The sequence below is a fragment of the Salmo trutta genome, chromosome 23, assembly GCF_901001165.1.
Source record: "Salmo trutta chromosome 23, fSalTru1.1, whole genome shotgun sequence".
NCBI classification, from domain to species: Eukaryota; Metazoa; Chordata; class Actinopteri; order Salmoniformes; family Salmonidae; genus Salmo; species Salmo trutta.
This window is the reverse complement of record NC_042979.1, coordinates 29,959,792-29,975,606: the sequence shown is the minus strand read 5'-3', so window position 1 is coordinate 29,975,606 and position 15,815 is coordinate 29,959,792. Positions and strand designations below refer to the sequence as shown.

The window sequence follows — 15,815 nt, the reverse complement described above, 5'->3', positions numbered from 1 at the left end:
GTTAGACAACAGCCAAACAGTAAAACGCTCTGCCTCACCTTGGACAAGCCAGCAAACCACCACCAAACACACTACTTCCCGACACAAATACCTTCTAGCCTACTACTTCCACAGTGCAGTTGTTTTTCAGAAACACTTTTTATATAGCATTGCTGTATTTACTCAAAAACCCTTAGCAGCTGCAGTATCAAAGACTGTACCGAACCCACAGGATGGGTCTGCTAGGGACCTGGATAGGGTTTGGGGGGCTTAAGGGGGTGTGGGGGGGTATCAAGGGGGCTAATTAGAGAGGGGTGTTGAGGGGGTTTGGATCTGTAAACCATCAGGCAGTGACTGGCAGCCCCACTGGGTTTGTCATCACAGCTTCAGAAACTGTAACAGGCCCTTATGTTTCCTTCCTATGGAGCTGAGAGGAGAGAAACTTCTACCCATCTGCTAGTTACCTCAGTTAAACTAATGACTATAGTCACAGTGGCATGCTTTGCCTTCACCACATTCCTTTCACACCTGTTCCTGTCATAGATTAGAGAGGGGTGTTGAGGGGGTTTGGATCTGTAAACCATCAGGCAGTGACTGGCAGCCCCACTGGGTTTGTCATCACAGCTTCAGAAACTGTAACAGGCCCTTATGTTTCCTTCCTAACTACGGAGTAATTAACGGTTCCCCTCAGACTCTCCCTAGGCCTATACTCTGTTACACCAAGAAGTTGCACACAGTAGAGCTCAGTGACCGTGATGTAAGTTTAGATGTGCAGCATTGTAAATGAGGACCATGGAGCTTAACCCACCCTGTTGGACAGTCATTCATTAACCCCTAGTAACATCTGTACTATCTCCACCTAGCATCTACACACCAACCGGCCAGTAATGACAGACAGACTGACAGACACACACCAGCCGGACAGTAATGACAGACAGACTGACAGACACACACCAGCCGGCCAGTAATGACAGACAGACTGACAGACACACACCAGCCGGCCAGTAATGACAGACAGACTGACAGACACACACCAGCCGGACAGTAATGACAGACAGATTGACAGACACACACCAGCCGGACTGTAATGACAGACAGACTGACAAACAGACACACACGATCTGTAATAAAGCACACAGACACCTTCACAATCACATGCACGCACAACCTCTGAATAATGACAGACACAATGACAGAAAGAGAGAGCACAGGAACTTCAAAAGAACAGGAGAAATTGAAAATACTAAACACAGGTGCTTCTGGTTCAGCCACAAAACAAACCACAGCTATGTACAACTCTGTAATAGTAGGCTTTAGCTTCTCCTACCCATCTAACAAAGTCACAATTCATGAGTTTGTCCACCACTGAGTGCCACTGCCACAGACTGAAAACTCCACACTCCTCTGTTAAAATGTGTGTTTTTCTGTCCCTCCTCTTTCCTGCTAACACTGGTCCTGAAACAACCTCTGTTCTCCGAGTTTCCTCAATCACTCTCCTCTTGGTAATTAATAGATTCAGTCACTAAAACAACACCATTAAAGGAGAGAAGGAGAATGTAAATGCACCATCTTGGCTTCAGGTATTATCTTGGCTAACATAGCTATGGATTGTTCTACATCCTACCCTGATTCAGATATACACTCATTGTCTTGGCATGCTTGATTCAATAGCTCTTGAGGTGAGAATATATAAAACGAACTTTACCTCGGTGCCGAACCAAAACAAATACCTACCGGCTCTCGAAAAAGTCAGGTAAACAATATCCTATGGATATTTTGCCTCAAATTTCGAGCAGCTGAAGGACAAAGCGCACAGACAACCGGTAGAGTAAGGAACATATACACGATTTTGCAGGCATTCGTTTCAGGCTGCATATACCAATGAATTGTGTATTACAGCCTGATTTATCAGACTAGAGTAGGGTTCGGGTAGACTAGACTAAAGTGAGGTCTAGGTTTTGGGACTGGGCCATTGTCAAGGATCAGGAGTGTTGAAGGGAGAAGAGGCCACAGTTCTGAAGAAGATATGGCGGTGGATGAACCACAACCAGTTGCAAATGTTATATGTTAATCAAGTGATCTGGATACACTTATTGTGAATAAGGTGGATTTTGTAGACATTTATAGCCACAGTTATTAACAGTACACGTGTCTAAGACGTCCTAGAAGCTAGACATCATTATATCTGCAGCCGGCAAGTTTTCTTAACGGCAGAAGCACTGCAAGGACTACTGTCGCCAACAAATGTCCTGCCCTCACAGGATCCTTCGGAGCCTGTGTAGGGACCTGATTAAAACAGAAAAGCAGGATGATTTAGTTTAATGAAAATGTCATTATTGATAGTTTGTATGGAATTTTTTCTATGTATTATTATTGTATTTATTATTATTATTATTTAAAAAATGTACCCCTCATTTTTACGTTTTGGGATCTTTATTATCCACCTGTACAGTAGGCGGCAGGAATGCACATATAATTGTTGCGAACGCCATTATACCATACAAGAAGAAGAAGAAGAAGAAGAAGAAGAAGAAGAAGAAGAAGAAGAAGAAGAAGAAGAGATTGGGCCATGTTACAGAGTGCGAGTAGACTGCATGACAGAGATCCACTGACATGAGATTCTCATAGTAACCAGCCTCCTTCATTTGCAATCATAACCGAATGCTAGTTCCATGTTGATTTCTATAACTTGCTATATCTTTGTTTCCATGCATTAGGCTTGTTTGTAAACAAAGGTCAGGCAACGTAGCTAGCACAGCACACGTTTGGTTAAATGCAAAACGTGTCGCACGTACCTCAATGTCCGACCTACCTCAAACTGCACCAGCCTACGTTGTTAGATCGTTGGATGTGTCTTGTAATATCTGAGGGTCGACATTTAAACCTACAACCGCTGTAAAATATAGTTTAAATGGCAAAGCGCCGCGGTTTCAGTTCGTCCCTTGTTCCGTACACGTCATCTGTCTGCGACGCTACGGAAAGGTGGCAGCTAGCTAGTTAGCGGACCTACCTCCGACATGGTGAGTTGTTGAATTAAAGTCTTAAACATCAGCATAGATGTAATAACTTCAATCGCCGCATTAAGATATGTTTTGTGTATTATGTGGAATTTCACTCTTTAAGCCGTTCTTATTACGAGCCACTGTCCCTAGTTAGGTAGACAGGTGGCTAACTACTTAGCTAGTCGCAAATTCCTCAGTGAAGCCAGCTAACTTGAATCGTCCAGAATTGCCTTTTACATTTATTGTTAAGACGAGGTTTCCCTCAAACTGTCAAACGTTTAGCACAATTGCATAAACCTGGAAACCTGTGACAACCTAAAAAGCCTCCAACTACTAATGTAGTAACAGACCTGAAGTTGCCTGTTTGTATTTAGCTGTGATAGAACTAAACCATTTTATGACTTTACAATAGCAATGTCATTACATTAAAGAATGTATAATTTAGCTACCCTGCTTATGTGGAGTCATAAATGCATCCTAGAAAGATGATGGATGTTGAACCAGCGATAACCGCTCTCATTCCCTCTCTAGTCTGCCATATTTAACTTCCAGAGCCTGCTGACAGTGATCCTATTGCTCATCTGTACCTGTGCCTATCTCAGAGCCATGGCACCCAGTCTCCTGGACAAGAACAAGACCGGGTACTTACTGACAGTATTAGCCTGCTGAGCTAAAGCTCTAGGTCTTACCTCAGAACCCTAGCTGGCCCCTAGCCTGCCAGAGAAGAATACGACGGGGTATGTACTAGAGCTGGGTGATATATGGACCAATCTCCGTATTATGATAAGTTGCCTGAATTGATGCGATAACGATAAATAGAAAGATATGTTTATAACATTGATGTGCACCATTTCTATTTTATTTTTTATGATCCTTTAAACTACTACTACTAGTTTGATTAACAGGCACCCATATTAGCAAACTTATTTCATTTAAAACATCACATTTTTCTAGTATAGGCTACTTATCGTAATGAACAATATCAGTAAAATGCCTGCGATATGTTATAGTCGGTGTCTGAACTTTTGGTTTATTGTCCCAGCTCTAGTATGTACTGACAGTGTTGTCCCACTGAGCTAAAGCCCTAGTTGTTAACTACCCATCCACAGCCCTGAGTTAGCCTGCTAGAGCCAATGTCCCAGTATTTTTCTTCTCTATCACAGTAAAACACCCATACAGACAGTAATGTTCATCCACTGAGTTAAAGCCTAGAGGCCTATATTTGTTAGCTTCTGAAAGACAACATTCAGGGAAAGCGAATGTTACCCCAACGGCCAACTTTAACCCCAGCAGTAATCCATCTCTGATACACTAACATCATTGCTCAACCCATGATGCCTGTCCAAGTACTCTCACCATTCTGGGAACCCATAACCAAATCTCACTCTAGGTAGCCAGCTAACTACCTCGAGACTATTCTGTCTGTCACTGACTCTTCGCATGTGTAGGTCTCTACTCAGATCCTCTGGCTGTGTTGACTGTATTCCACTTCATCCATGTAATGCTCTGGAGAGTAGAGCTTTGTGTTTTTGTGTGTTCCTTTAGAGGATAGGAAGTGTTTGCAGCTACTAGCGGTGATAAACAAGATTATATCACTATCATAAACTAGACAAGTGACTAAATCTGAGTGAGTTTTGGTATTTCGGACCACATCATACATACACATCACATTAGTTCAATGTTGTTCTTGGTGGGGGGAACCTAAGCGCTGATAAAATCACAACAGTTCAGTCTTTCTCTCTTTTTCACAACTGTGTTTTTTCCCCTCTTTCCTCTGAGTGAGGGAGGCTAAGGCAACAAGCTGTGTGCCACATGTTGGGTTAGGGGGAAATTAGGGGATTATTGTGAGCCAGTGATCTGAGCTCGGAAAACACACACTCTCCAAGACAAATCGGAATGACACACTGCCTGGGCATTACAGTGCTGGCATTAACACACATCTTTTCTACTTTCTAAATGTGTTCTACTAATCTAAATATTGGATATTGTTATTTGTGTTATTTCTAAGGGGACTGGTATCATTCAGCAGTGATATGGTGCTGAGTGTGTTTAGACAAGCAACTGAACCAGCTCTTCTCCTCTTTTGGCTAAATAAAGGGAAGACAGACGGGGGAAAATAGGAAGAGTGCTGGCTGAACCAATGTGAGTCTGTCTCCAGTAGCGGTTCTGGTGGGCTAAAGCTTTTCTACACAGACAGAGATGAGTGATGGAGAGAGAGGATAGTGTGTTCTGTTGTGGGTTTAAAACTCCAGTGCAGACCGATTCCCAGAGGAGTGCTTACACGCAGTCTACACTCTGACCTCTAACCCCTGACCTTTGTCACAGAGCAGAGGTTGGGCTCAGTCCCAATTCTCTCACATGGTTTCTTGTCTGGTCTTCCTCATACATATACACATAGGACTGGATTTTATTTTCCCGCTGCACTTCTTTCGCATATCTGTTTTTATCTGAGGTCAAGAAGAAGTTCCCAGTTGTCTTGAAAGCACCTAAATAAACTAAACACAGGAAAGGAGAAAAGGAAGGAAGCTGTTTGAGGTGGTTGGGACATGACCTTAGAGACAGTGGGTGGTTAGTCTGGAGATGTTGTCCTACCAACCCATCAGGCCTGTCATGGCCACTTCAGACTCGGTCACATTCTCTCTTTTACTAACACTACTTAGCACTGCCTCCCCTCTCCCTCCTCCTCTATGGCCGCTACTGAGGGGAAGGAAATGAATTCAACTGTCTGATCCCCCTAATCATTCCCATCAAGATATGGACACACATAATTTCCATCTGCCAGTTCAGTTGAGGGCTAGTGGGCTAATTAGTAGCCTCTAGCATCACCTTACTGTACCTCAGTCACCCACTCAGTCAGTCCACATGTGTGTTTACTAAAGTCAGGACCCCCTGATGTCAGTTCATTGACTGTCCTCTTCCTTACAGTATATATGGACTGTCTATCTCTCTCTTGATCTACTCTACCTAGCTAATTAAAAGTACTTCTTTCTTTTTTTCAGCCTCTTGGGTATCTTCTGGAAATGTGCTAGAATAGGTATGTTGAACCCAGATCTAGAAGACGTGCTGATGGCCATCTATAAGTTGTTGCACTTTTCTAACCCAGTGTTGAAATACTGTAGTCAGAGGTTTTTCTGAACACCACGAAAGCATTCAGTATTTCCCTGTTAGCTTCTGAAGTCTCCAATCATCACCTCTGACCTGTACCATCTGCCCCCAGGTGAGAGGGGGTCCGTACGTGGCGGTTTGTTGTGTCGTCATGGCCCTCTCCATCCTCTTCTCCGACTAGCAACCCGCCCTGCCACGCCCTGCACACTGGGATTCCTAGTGGCGGAATAAAGAAGACTGAGTCATTCAGGAGAAGCAGGAGCAGTATCTCCACTCTCACAGAGGCCTGTATGGGACACAGCTGTGTTTCTCTTCGGTGGGGTGCCGCGGGGGGCACGGTTAATGGACTGTAGTAACACATAGGGACCCACTCTAGAGAAAAACACAAGCCTCCCTCTTCCATCCCTCCCTCTTCCATCCCTCCCTCTTCCATCCCTCCCTCTTCCATCCCTCCTTCTCCATCCCTCCTTCTCCATCCTTCTCCTGGTGGCCATTTCACAGTTTAGCCTCAATCAGTTGTTAACCAACAGCCTCCTGGATCTCTCTGTAAACACTGCCAGTTGTTGTTGTCCTCTGATATTAACCGTAGGGATTGCCCCATGTTTTTCACTGCACTCTGATTTGTAATGAGGTCCATATGGTAGATGGACAGATTTTACGGAGGAGTGTTTTGATGGTTGACTGTTTTTCTCTACATAAAAGACTCCATTGATTAGACTATTGGACAGTTGTGCCTTTCTGTAACCCAAGATTCAGTTTTATTCATTGATCACTGGGGGTATGTCACGAAGTGGCTAAATTTCAGAAACATTAACCCCGTATTCAACTTAAATTCTCATTCAGAAAATAAGTATTTGATTAGTGTTAACTAGCTAACTGATTGATCCTGTTTGGTGAAACGCAACCCTGAAATCGTGAGATCTGATGGTCTTTGCAGCGCGACAGGCCGTGAGGCCGATACATAAGCTTATTAAAGATCAGTGATACTATCAAGAGCAGTGTGCGGTTTCCTTTTTCCCTCATCTTGTCTAATTGTTACCATGCACCTGCAAAAAAGATTGCTCAGATGTGCGAGTGCCTCTTGAATTACTGAGCAGCGCGACTGAAATCAATAGGACCTGGAATGTGCCCAGTATGACACCACTACAGCCAAACTGTCATTAAATCTGATGTAAAGACAACTGTTGTTGTCTCCTGAGGGATTCTCTTCCTGTTTGACTTGTTGCCTGTACAGACAATCTCCTAATACACATTAAGAAACTGGAAAACAGGCCAAATCTCTACTACCTAACAGCTACTCACACACTGGAGCCCAACCCTTATCCAAAGCCTGGTAGCCTAGAATAATGGTTGTATTTGCAGATCTTGAGTATAGTTTTTCCCCCTCGGAAGGCTGGGGTGATTTTGTGTTAGGGGGACTGTTCTCGAAGGGATTGGCTTTAGGGGGACTGTCGTGGAGGGATTGGTGTTGGGGGGGGGGGGGTACTGTCCTCAAGGGACTGGTGTGGAGGGGATTGGTGTTGGGGGGGGGGGACTGGTGTGGAGGGATTGGCAGTGGTACTGGAGTTTGTTAGGTTGATGTGGGTCAACAAATGAACTCACTCCAGCCAATGTCTGGATCATTTATTTAATTTGGCAGGTCAGACATGTATCCCATCTAGGCATGGTCCAACAGCAGAGCCGAACAGCTTGTAATGTCAGTAGGCTAGTAGATGATGCTTCGGAGGGGGGGCAGGTAGTAGTGGTGCGCGGGGTGGCAGGTAGGCTAGTGGTTAGAGAATTGGGCCAGTAACCAAAATGTTGCTAGATCGAATCCCCGAGCTGACAAGGTAAAAATCTGTTGTTCTGCACCTGAACAAGTCAGTTAACCCACTGTTCCTAGGCCGTCATTGTAAATAAGAATTTGTTCTAACGGACCTGCCTAGTTAAATAAAGGTTCAATAAAAAAGAACCCGCGCGACTATGCAATAAACTGAAAATCTGAGGCCCGCACTCGACTGTAACTCTCTAATTTAGAAAATGCGTGGTAGGCTACAGTCAGACGGCGGAACAATGTTTTTTTTGAATCTTTTTGTCTGATTTTTAAATGTTTCCGCTTAGAATTTCAGACTTTTTTGTAGGCTATTTGTTAGTCAACTTAGATACATATAATTCTATACATGCATATTCTCTTCTGCCATTGTTTCCCTAGTCTAAATAAAACCTTGATCACCAGAATGTCATAAATCAATAGAATGAATGTTTCAATCTAGTTGACATTGGTAAAGTAATTTAATCTCTGCTTCTTTTGCAGAGCAAAGATGTTTAGGGCTCGTGGAGAAAATGCAATTACAAAAAAAATACCTGGAAAGATTTTCTTAGCAAAATGTCCAAATGGCAACGGTTTGACTGGTTGTTTGGAAATAAAGCTGTGAAAACAACCCAACATGTTTCTGATTAGATTTCAGTTTGGCTTGGATGCATATTTTATGTGGTTGAAATACGATCAGCTTTTATGATGCTGGTAAAGATAGTCTCTGCAGAGGTGCTAGCTGTGCATTCGCATTTCAAGATGCTGAAAGAAATAAATCCTTTTTCTCCACTCCTGTTCCCTAGCCTACATTTGGTGTATCATTTTACTTCAAGAAATGCTAAATTCTGCAGGAGTTAATATTAATGTGAGAGGTGTCGTCTTTGGCTATGCCGGATTAAGTGATATGACATGCTATTCTATAAAATCCTTTCTCTGTAATTAATATTACCTGATTGAGCTAATCATGTAAATGTAATTAACTAGAAAGTCGGGGCACCACAAAAGAGTGTTTATAAAGCTGTTATCTTCTGAATAAACTCTGAAAGACCTAGTAATATTTTACATCAATAGCAGTCAATATTAATCGTCACCTTATTCAGTCTCATCTGAAAGTTGTAAATTCTTGGTTATCTTCACGAACCCTGGCTAACAAGTTGAATCAGCAATACAAAATTGGGTTTAATTATTTATTTCCTAAATACCTAACTAATCACACAGAATTACATATACACAGAATGCAAATGCTGTCATACAGAACACGTCCTGGTGGACGGAACCTGTATGATGGCTGGTTACACAAAGAGAGGGGGTTGGGCTTGAGTGAAAGAGCGGGAAGACTGAGGAACAAAGGGAGAAGCTAAGCTTTCGTAAATACAGTATCTTATGCATTCTAAATTACCGCCCATTTGGAAAAGGAAAATGCAATAAATATTTTCTCTGAGCTGCGCTTCGGTAGGTTGGTCGTAGATGCTGGCCGTGTTGGCCAACAGAGATCTTCCTGTTCTCGGAAGAATGTCTCTTGTGGTAAATTAGATACGTTGTAGTATCTTCGTTGTGTGTTAGACTGGATACGTTGTCCGTCCTTTCCTAGCCCACGTTTACAGCTGCTGTTGCTAACTCAACGGCTAGGAGGTCTCACTTCTTTAGTGAATAAGAGTTCAAAGTTCATACCATTCACAACCAAAGCTCACGCCGAGGTTGGCTTAGTTCTGTAGTTGACATGTTAGTCCCTTTTAACGTAGAGGCTGCAGACCTCACGTACCCGGAACACAAGCTTACATTTTTGTCAAGGGCTTATAAAGTGGAGTGGGAGAAGGGTGTGTTTCATAGTTTATAACCCATGTCTCTTCACAGGGGCGGGCCACTGATTGAGCAGGCCTCTAAACTTATGAAAACCCAATTCTCTCATTTGGAAGCTAAAATTACATTTAATCTTCTAACAAACAGTTTCAATATCAAACATTTAAATTGCACAACAATTCCATGTGACTCTGATAACTAGAATGTGTAGACTTTCCCAGATACAGTTTGTCGTCCTGTCATCAGTCATAATGTCTCAGATGACAACCGAACTGACATCCATACTCATTAAGTACCTGGCATATTTCCAACTGGTTCTATTACCGAAATATGGTTCCTTTCCTCCCCACTTGTTTGATGTTCCCAGACTCTATGTTTAACAAAGGCTACAGTAGAGTCCGAGAGAGAGGGGAAGGGAGAAAGGTATTTATGGGGGGTCATAAACCTTACCCACAGGCCAACGTCATGACAGAGGTTAGACCTACAGTCAGTGTCCAGATTTGTTTCTACACATGCACACACTGGCAAAGATTTATAACTGGAAAACTGAGTGATAGGGGGCTTTGCATAGGCACTTTCTTGTTTTTTTGTGGGACTGGGAAAAAAATGCTTGGAATGTAAAATAACATTACTAACCAGTTCCCATGCTTTTAAAATAATGGCTCTGTTCCGGAACAGTATAGATCACTTCGGTTCCCAGTTCTGATTCTGTTCCTCAAATGTTCTTATTTTCAGATTTTTGGTTCTGTTTCCTGAAACGGTTCCAACCCCTACTGCTAACACAACCTACTGCTGATTGGTTTATTGAGTTCATAAGTTCTCTAAATTTCCCTGTTACTTGTGCAGGGAATCAGTTAGTTAGTTGACAGGGGTGGACCCTTTGAATCCTGGGTTGACTGACTACTGTAGGGGTCCTGCTGTATCCTGTCATTTTTGTGTCAGAGAGGCCTACAGTGCTGTGACCTACCTAACCTAAATCCTGTTGAATATTATGCTGACCAAGCACATCAACTACAGCATGTTTATCACTGGCCTACAGCAACACCTGATGGACAGAATAGGCTTATTAACACACACACACACACACACACACACACACACACACACACACACACACACACACTTAACCTCGTTAACCCTGGCAGAACAGGGCCTGAGTGTCTGATCTCGACTCCAAGCTCCTCACTTTCATCTCTCTTCCTCTCCTCTGCCCAGGGGAACCTTCCTTCCGTCTCGCTTTAACATCACTCCACTCACAGGCCCTAAACTATCCTCCCGCCCCTGGTCTAAATGGCTTCCAGGATGAGCTGGAGGTAATGAGGGCTTCCTGTCGTCTGCCTCGGGCTTCAGGTGATGAAAGACATGTACAGTCACTATCTAGCCATTCTAGAAAGAACAAATGTGGCTAAATTGGCCGTATCATCAGAGCTGATGAGCAAGTGTAGTAAGAGCTAGCTGATGTTAATTGAATTGTATTTGGTGGTTAGAAGTTGCAGTGGTAATTCTGTGTGTTGTAGACCCTGTTAGTAGAACTGACTTACTGGTCACCCTGCACTCCTTTATTCCTTTGGCTCAGAGGAACATACACTTCCATGGCTATTTACGCTGATGGGGATGACTGACTTATGTACTTTTCCACATTGTTAATTCCAGGGTTCAGGGCTAATGTTTCTGTTGAGGATTCACCATTTTATTTTAAGTTCAATATAGAGTTCCCTGTGGTGAAACAGGGCCATTTTAATGAAGAGTTCCCTGTGGTGAAACAGGGCCATTTTAATGAAGAGTTCCCTGTGGTGAAACAGGGCCATTTTAATGAAGAGTTCCCTGTGGTGAAACAGGGCCATTTTAATGAAGAGTTCCCTGTGGTGAAACAGGGCCATTTTAATGAAGAGTTCCCTGTGGTGAAACAGGGCCATTTTAATGAAGAGTTCCCTGTGCTACTGTGGTGAAACAGGACCATTTTAGAGCTAGGGAGTTAGAACACTGCTACTTGTTACTGTGAGAAACAACAGGGCAGAAGTAGTGGGCCAGAACGCGACACACCACCTTGGCTACCGCTAAGCTGTGAGGATAAATTCTGCTGACATTAACTACCTTGTTTGTCCAGTGTCTTTAGCCCTACTGTGCTGTGTGAGGGTAGAGTGATGGGCACAGACACTACTAGAGTCAGCTCAGTGTGTGTGCATGCGTCTGTTACTCCTTACTGTGTAGGGTTAGAGTGACTGCCTATTGTGGTGACAGAACTGGACTCAGACTCCGCCATTGGCTCAGCAGATCGAGTAACTCCAGCCTTCAGACACCACGGAGAGGGATCTGTAAAGAGATGGAGTTTGGAATCGTGTGTAAGCTCTGTAACCCAGATAGAAACTGCAAGATCTGACAGCAGTGTATCTCTTTCCAGGGTCTGTAGTGTGTTTGCCAATGTTTATGTATGTGACCTAAAATAGAGGGTGATTTGATACAGAGGGAGCCAGGTCAGACAGGCAGGGTTTTAGACCGCTAGCTACACAGCTGGGAGAAATGAGGCTGACCTAGCACCCCTGACTCTGCTCTATCCTCCCTCCAGGATCTAACAGACTCCACTAATAAAGGTTTCACTGAGACTATGGGACTCTATTAAACCTTCAGTGTTTAACAGTGTTACACAGTAACAGGAGAAGGCGTTCACTGTGGTTAATCTGGCCAGTTAGTTTCTCAAAGCAGCACTGTGTCCACATGTCCTTATTAAACATACTTTAACACAGAGACAGAGGCCTGGGATGGAACACCTGAGGTCTACTGTGTGTTCCAATCCCATTAGTCCTTGCTGACTAACACATGCACACACACTTACACAACGCTAGCTAATGTTCCCATAACGCTTCCCTAATGTTTGCTAATGTTATAGGAGAGGATTCTGGGTCAAGGTGATTAAAGCTGTGAAGTTTGGCCTACTCAACAGATTCTCATCTCCATCAGAAACTCGCCAGTCTTACATTTACATTTTAGTCATTTAGCAGACGCTCTTATCCAGAGCGACTTACAGTAGTGAATGCATACATTTCATTTCATGCATATTATTTTTTTTGTACTGGCCCCCCGTGGGAATCGAACCCACAACCCTGGCGTTGCACACACCATGCTCTACCAACTGAGCCTCGACCTCTCTCTCGGGGAAACTACTATAGTTTAGAGTCTAGGAACTGAAGCTGTGGACTTAAGACTGGCCTCGATTCTAGGAATGAAAAGGGATGTAGTAGGTTTTCACCATGATAGAGAAATCCGAGTGACGGAGGGAAAGAAAGAGAGATGGGAGAAGGAGCAGAAGGAGAGAAATTATGGCTATGGGGAGACATCTGGGGGTACTGCAACTTGTCTTAAATTAAACCAGGAAACCTGACAAGGCCTCTTCCTTAGTGAATGGACCCTCTGTGCTTTTGTTATGAGCCCCCCACCTCAAAACTCCTCACCCCATCTGGACCCTCCCGCACCACCCCTGGATGAAACGTTTGGGCGAGTTGCTTAATCAACATCACAGATATGTGAGCTGGCAGGGACCTCTGGCTTGACTCCAGCCTTGATTTCCCCCCAGCCCACAGTTTCACTTCTCCACACTGAGGGTGTGCATTAGGCCTTGTGAAACTCAAGTGTGGTGCCCATTCGGGAGTGCACTCCAGGACTCCATCTTGGCTCTGAACCAATATAGTTTGTTTGATGATGGGGACACTGACTGCCAGAGAAATAGATGGGACTGGAAAAGAGCTTCAAGCTGTCTCGTGGTTACGCGCGTGCACACAAACACACGCTCACAGACACGCATGGATGGATGTACGCACGCACTCACACACACACGCACTGTTGAGGGCATGAATAATTCTCAGGTCATCTGGCCTTTGATTTCACCAATCTCTGCAAACACTTTTCCCCACAAAGGGTGATTGTGCTGAATAAGGGAGGTAAAATGTGTCATTGGCCAACACTAAACAGCTCAACTACTCAATTGAAGTCATCTGAAGCCATTACTGTATACCAGAGTTGGGGGTCAATTCCATTTTCAATTGTAATACCTAGTGCGTTTCAATCCAAGGCGCATTATAGAGCAGCACATTGCCCTAGACTTTTAAAAGTAATTTACGCCGACACATGCAGTGTTTTACCTTGCAAACATCTGAGAAATTGTCTTTAACCTCTACGGGATTGGTGTCACTAAACTGGGACGGTTGTTGCTAATGTGACTAGAATGACGTATACAACAGCCAACTTTCCAGGACATAGACATGTCTTATATGGGCAGAAAGCTTAAATTGTTGTTAATCTAACAGTAGCTACTACAGTGAAAAAATACCATGCTATTGTTTGAGGAGAGTGCACAACAACAACTTTTATCATGGCAACTGGTTTGATGCATTCACCTCTGAAGGTAAATAATGCACTTACATTCAGTAATCTTGCTCTGATTTGTCGTCATGAGGGTCCCAGAGATAAAATGTAGCATAGTTTTGTTTTGATAAAATACATTTTTATGTTCAAATGTAGGAACTGGGGTCTGCAGTTTGACCCCATTGCTGTCTCTGACTCCACACCCACCCCGCCTGGCCATCTAGATGTGTGTAAGTTAGTGTATAAGCTAATGATCCATCATGTATGACATTCCTGGAAGCGTGTAAACTTAAATTTTTTATTACCATAGCATTTTTGTATGTTCTCTATAGTTATGTGCGTTAATTGGTCAATTTAAGTACATATTTGGGCAAACTCCTGGCAGACTTGATAAAAAATATTGTGCACTAATGTAATTCTTCACTGGTCAGCTTAAAACGTTGCACACACACTGCTGCCATCTGGTGGCCAATCTAAATTACACCTAGACTCCTATCTGAAAGTATGGCCTTTCTCTTGCATTTCAAAAAAATTAACACACGTTTTTTTCTTTGTATTGTCTTTTACCAGAACTAATGTGTTATATTCTACTACACTAACTTCCCTAATGTTTGCAAAAGTTATAGGAGAGGATTCTGGGTCAAGGTGATTAAGCTGTGAAGTTTGGCCTACTCAACAGATTCTCATCTCCATCAGAAATGTGCCAGTCTCCTCTCAACCTCTCTCTTTCTCTCAGGGGGAAACTACTACAGTTCAGAGTCTAGAAACTGAAGCTGTGGACTTAGTTAAGACTGTCCCCAAGGTTGAGGTAATCATTGAGGGCCTGGAATTTGGGACCAAATACTGAAATTTGACTACTTTAATACACATCCTGTATAAGCAAATTTGACCCAAAACTTTGTCCCCTAAAATGGGGGGGTAAATTATGTACAGTGCATTCAGAAAGTATTCAGACCCCTTTACTTTTTCCACATGTTATGTTACAGCCTTATTCTAAAATTGATTTAAAATAATTTGCTAATTTGTTAACTGAAATCACATTCACATAAGTATTCAGTACTTTGTTTAAGCACTTTTGGCAGTGATTACAACCTCAAGTCTTCTTGGGTATGAAGCTACAAGTTTTGGCACACCTGTGTTTGGGAAGATCTCTGCAGATCCTCTCAAGCTCTGTCAGGTTGGATGGGGAGTGTTGCTGCACAGCTATTTTCAGGTCTCTCCAGAGATGTTTGATCGGGTTCAAGTTCGGTCTTTGGCTGGGTGACTCAAGGACATTCAGAGACTTGTCCCGAAGCCATTCCTGCATTGTCTTGGCTGTGTGCTTAGGGTTGTTGTCCTGTTGGAAGGTGAACCTGAGGTCCTGAGTCTGAGGTCCTGAGCACTTTGGAGCAGGTTTTCATCAAGGATTTCTCTGTACTTTGCTCTGTTCATCTTCCCCTCAATCCTGACTAGTCTCCCAGTCTCTGTCGCTGAAAAACATCCCCACAGCATGATGCTACCACAAACATGCTTCACCGTGGGGATTTTTTGTACCCTTCCCCAGATCTGTGCCTCGACACAGTCCTGTCTCGGAGCTCTATGGACAATTCCTTCAACCACGGCCTGGTTTTTGCTCTGACGTGCACTGTCAACTGTGGGACTTTATTTAGACAGGTGTGTGCCTTTCCAAATCATGTCCAATCAATTGAATTTACCACAGGTGGACTCCAAGTTGTAGAAACATCTCATGGATGATCAATGGAAACAGGATGCACCTGAGCTAAATTTCAAGTCTCATA

The 15,815-nt window shown here is 43.4% G+C and overlaps 1 protein-coding gene across 4 annotated transcripts; it reads left to right on the top strand.

Moving 5' to 3' along the window:
- The first annotated feature begins 2,616 nt into the window (after positions 1–2,616).
- LOC115159766 (protein kish-A) lies at positions 2,617–7,081 on the top strand. 4 transcript variants are annotated; one of them, XR_003868950.1, is made up of 5 exons: positions 2,617–2,999; positions 3,513–3,718; positions 5,079–5,123; positions 5,981–6,015; positions 6,199–7,081. XR_003868950.1 is itself a non-coding variant. In XM_029709803.1 (5 exons), the coding sequence occupies exons 1-5, from the start codon at positions 2,997–2,999 to the stop codon at positions 6,315–6,317; spliced, it is 312 nt and encodes a 103-aa protein (XP_029565663.1). In that variant the 5' UTR covers positions 2,617–2,996; the 3' UTR covers positions 6,318–7,081. The 4 variants fall into 4 exon arrangements, 2 of the variants coding, with proteins under 2 accessions (XP_029565663.1, XP_029565664.1); XM_029709803.1 differs by having other exon boundaries at positions 3,513–3,622; XR_003868949.1 differs by lacking the exon at positions 5,079–5,123.
- The last annotated feature ends 8,734 nt before the right edge of the window (positions 7,082–15,815 follow it).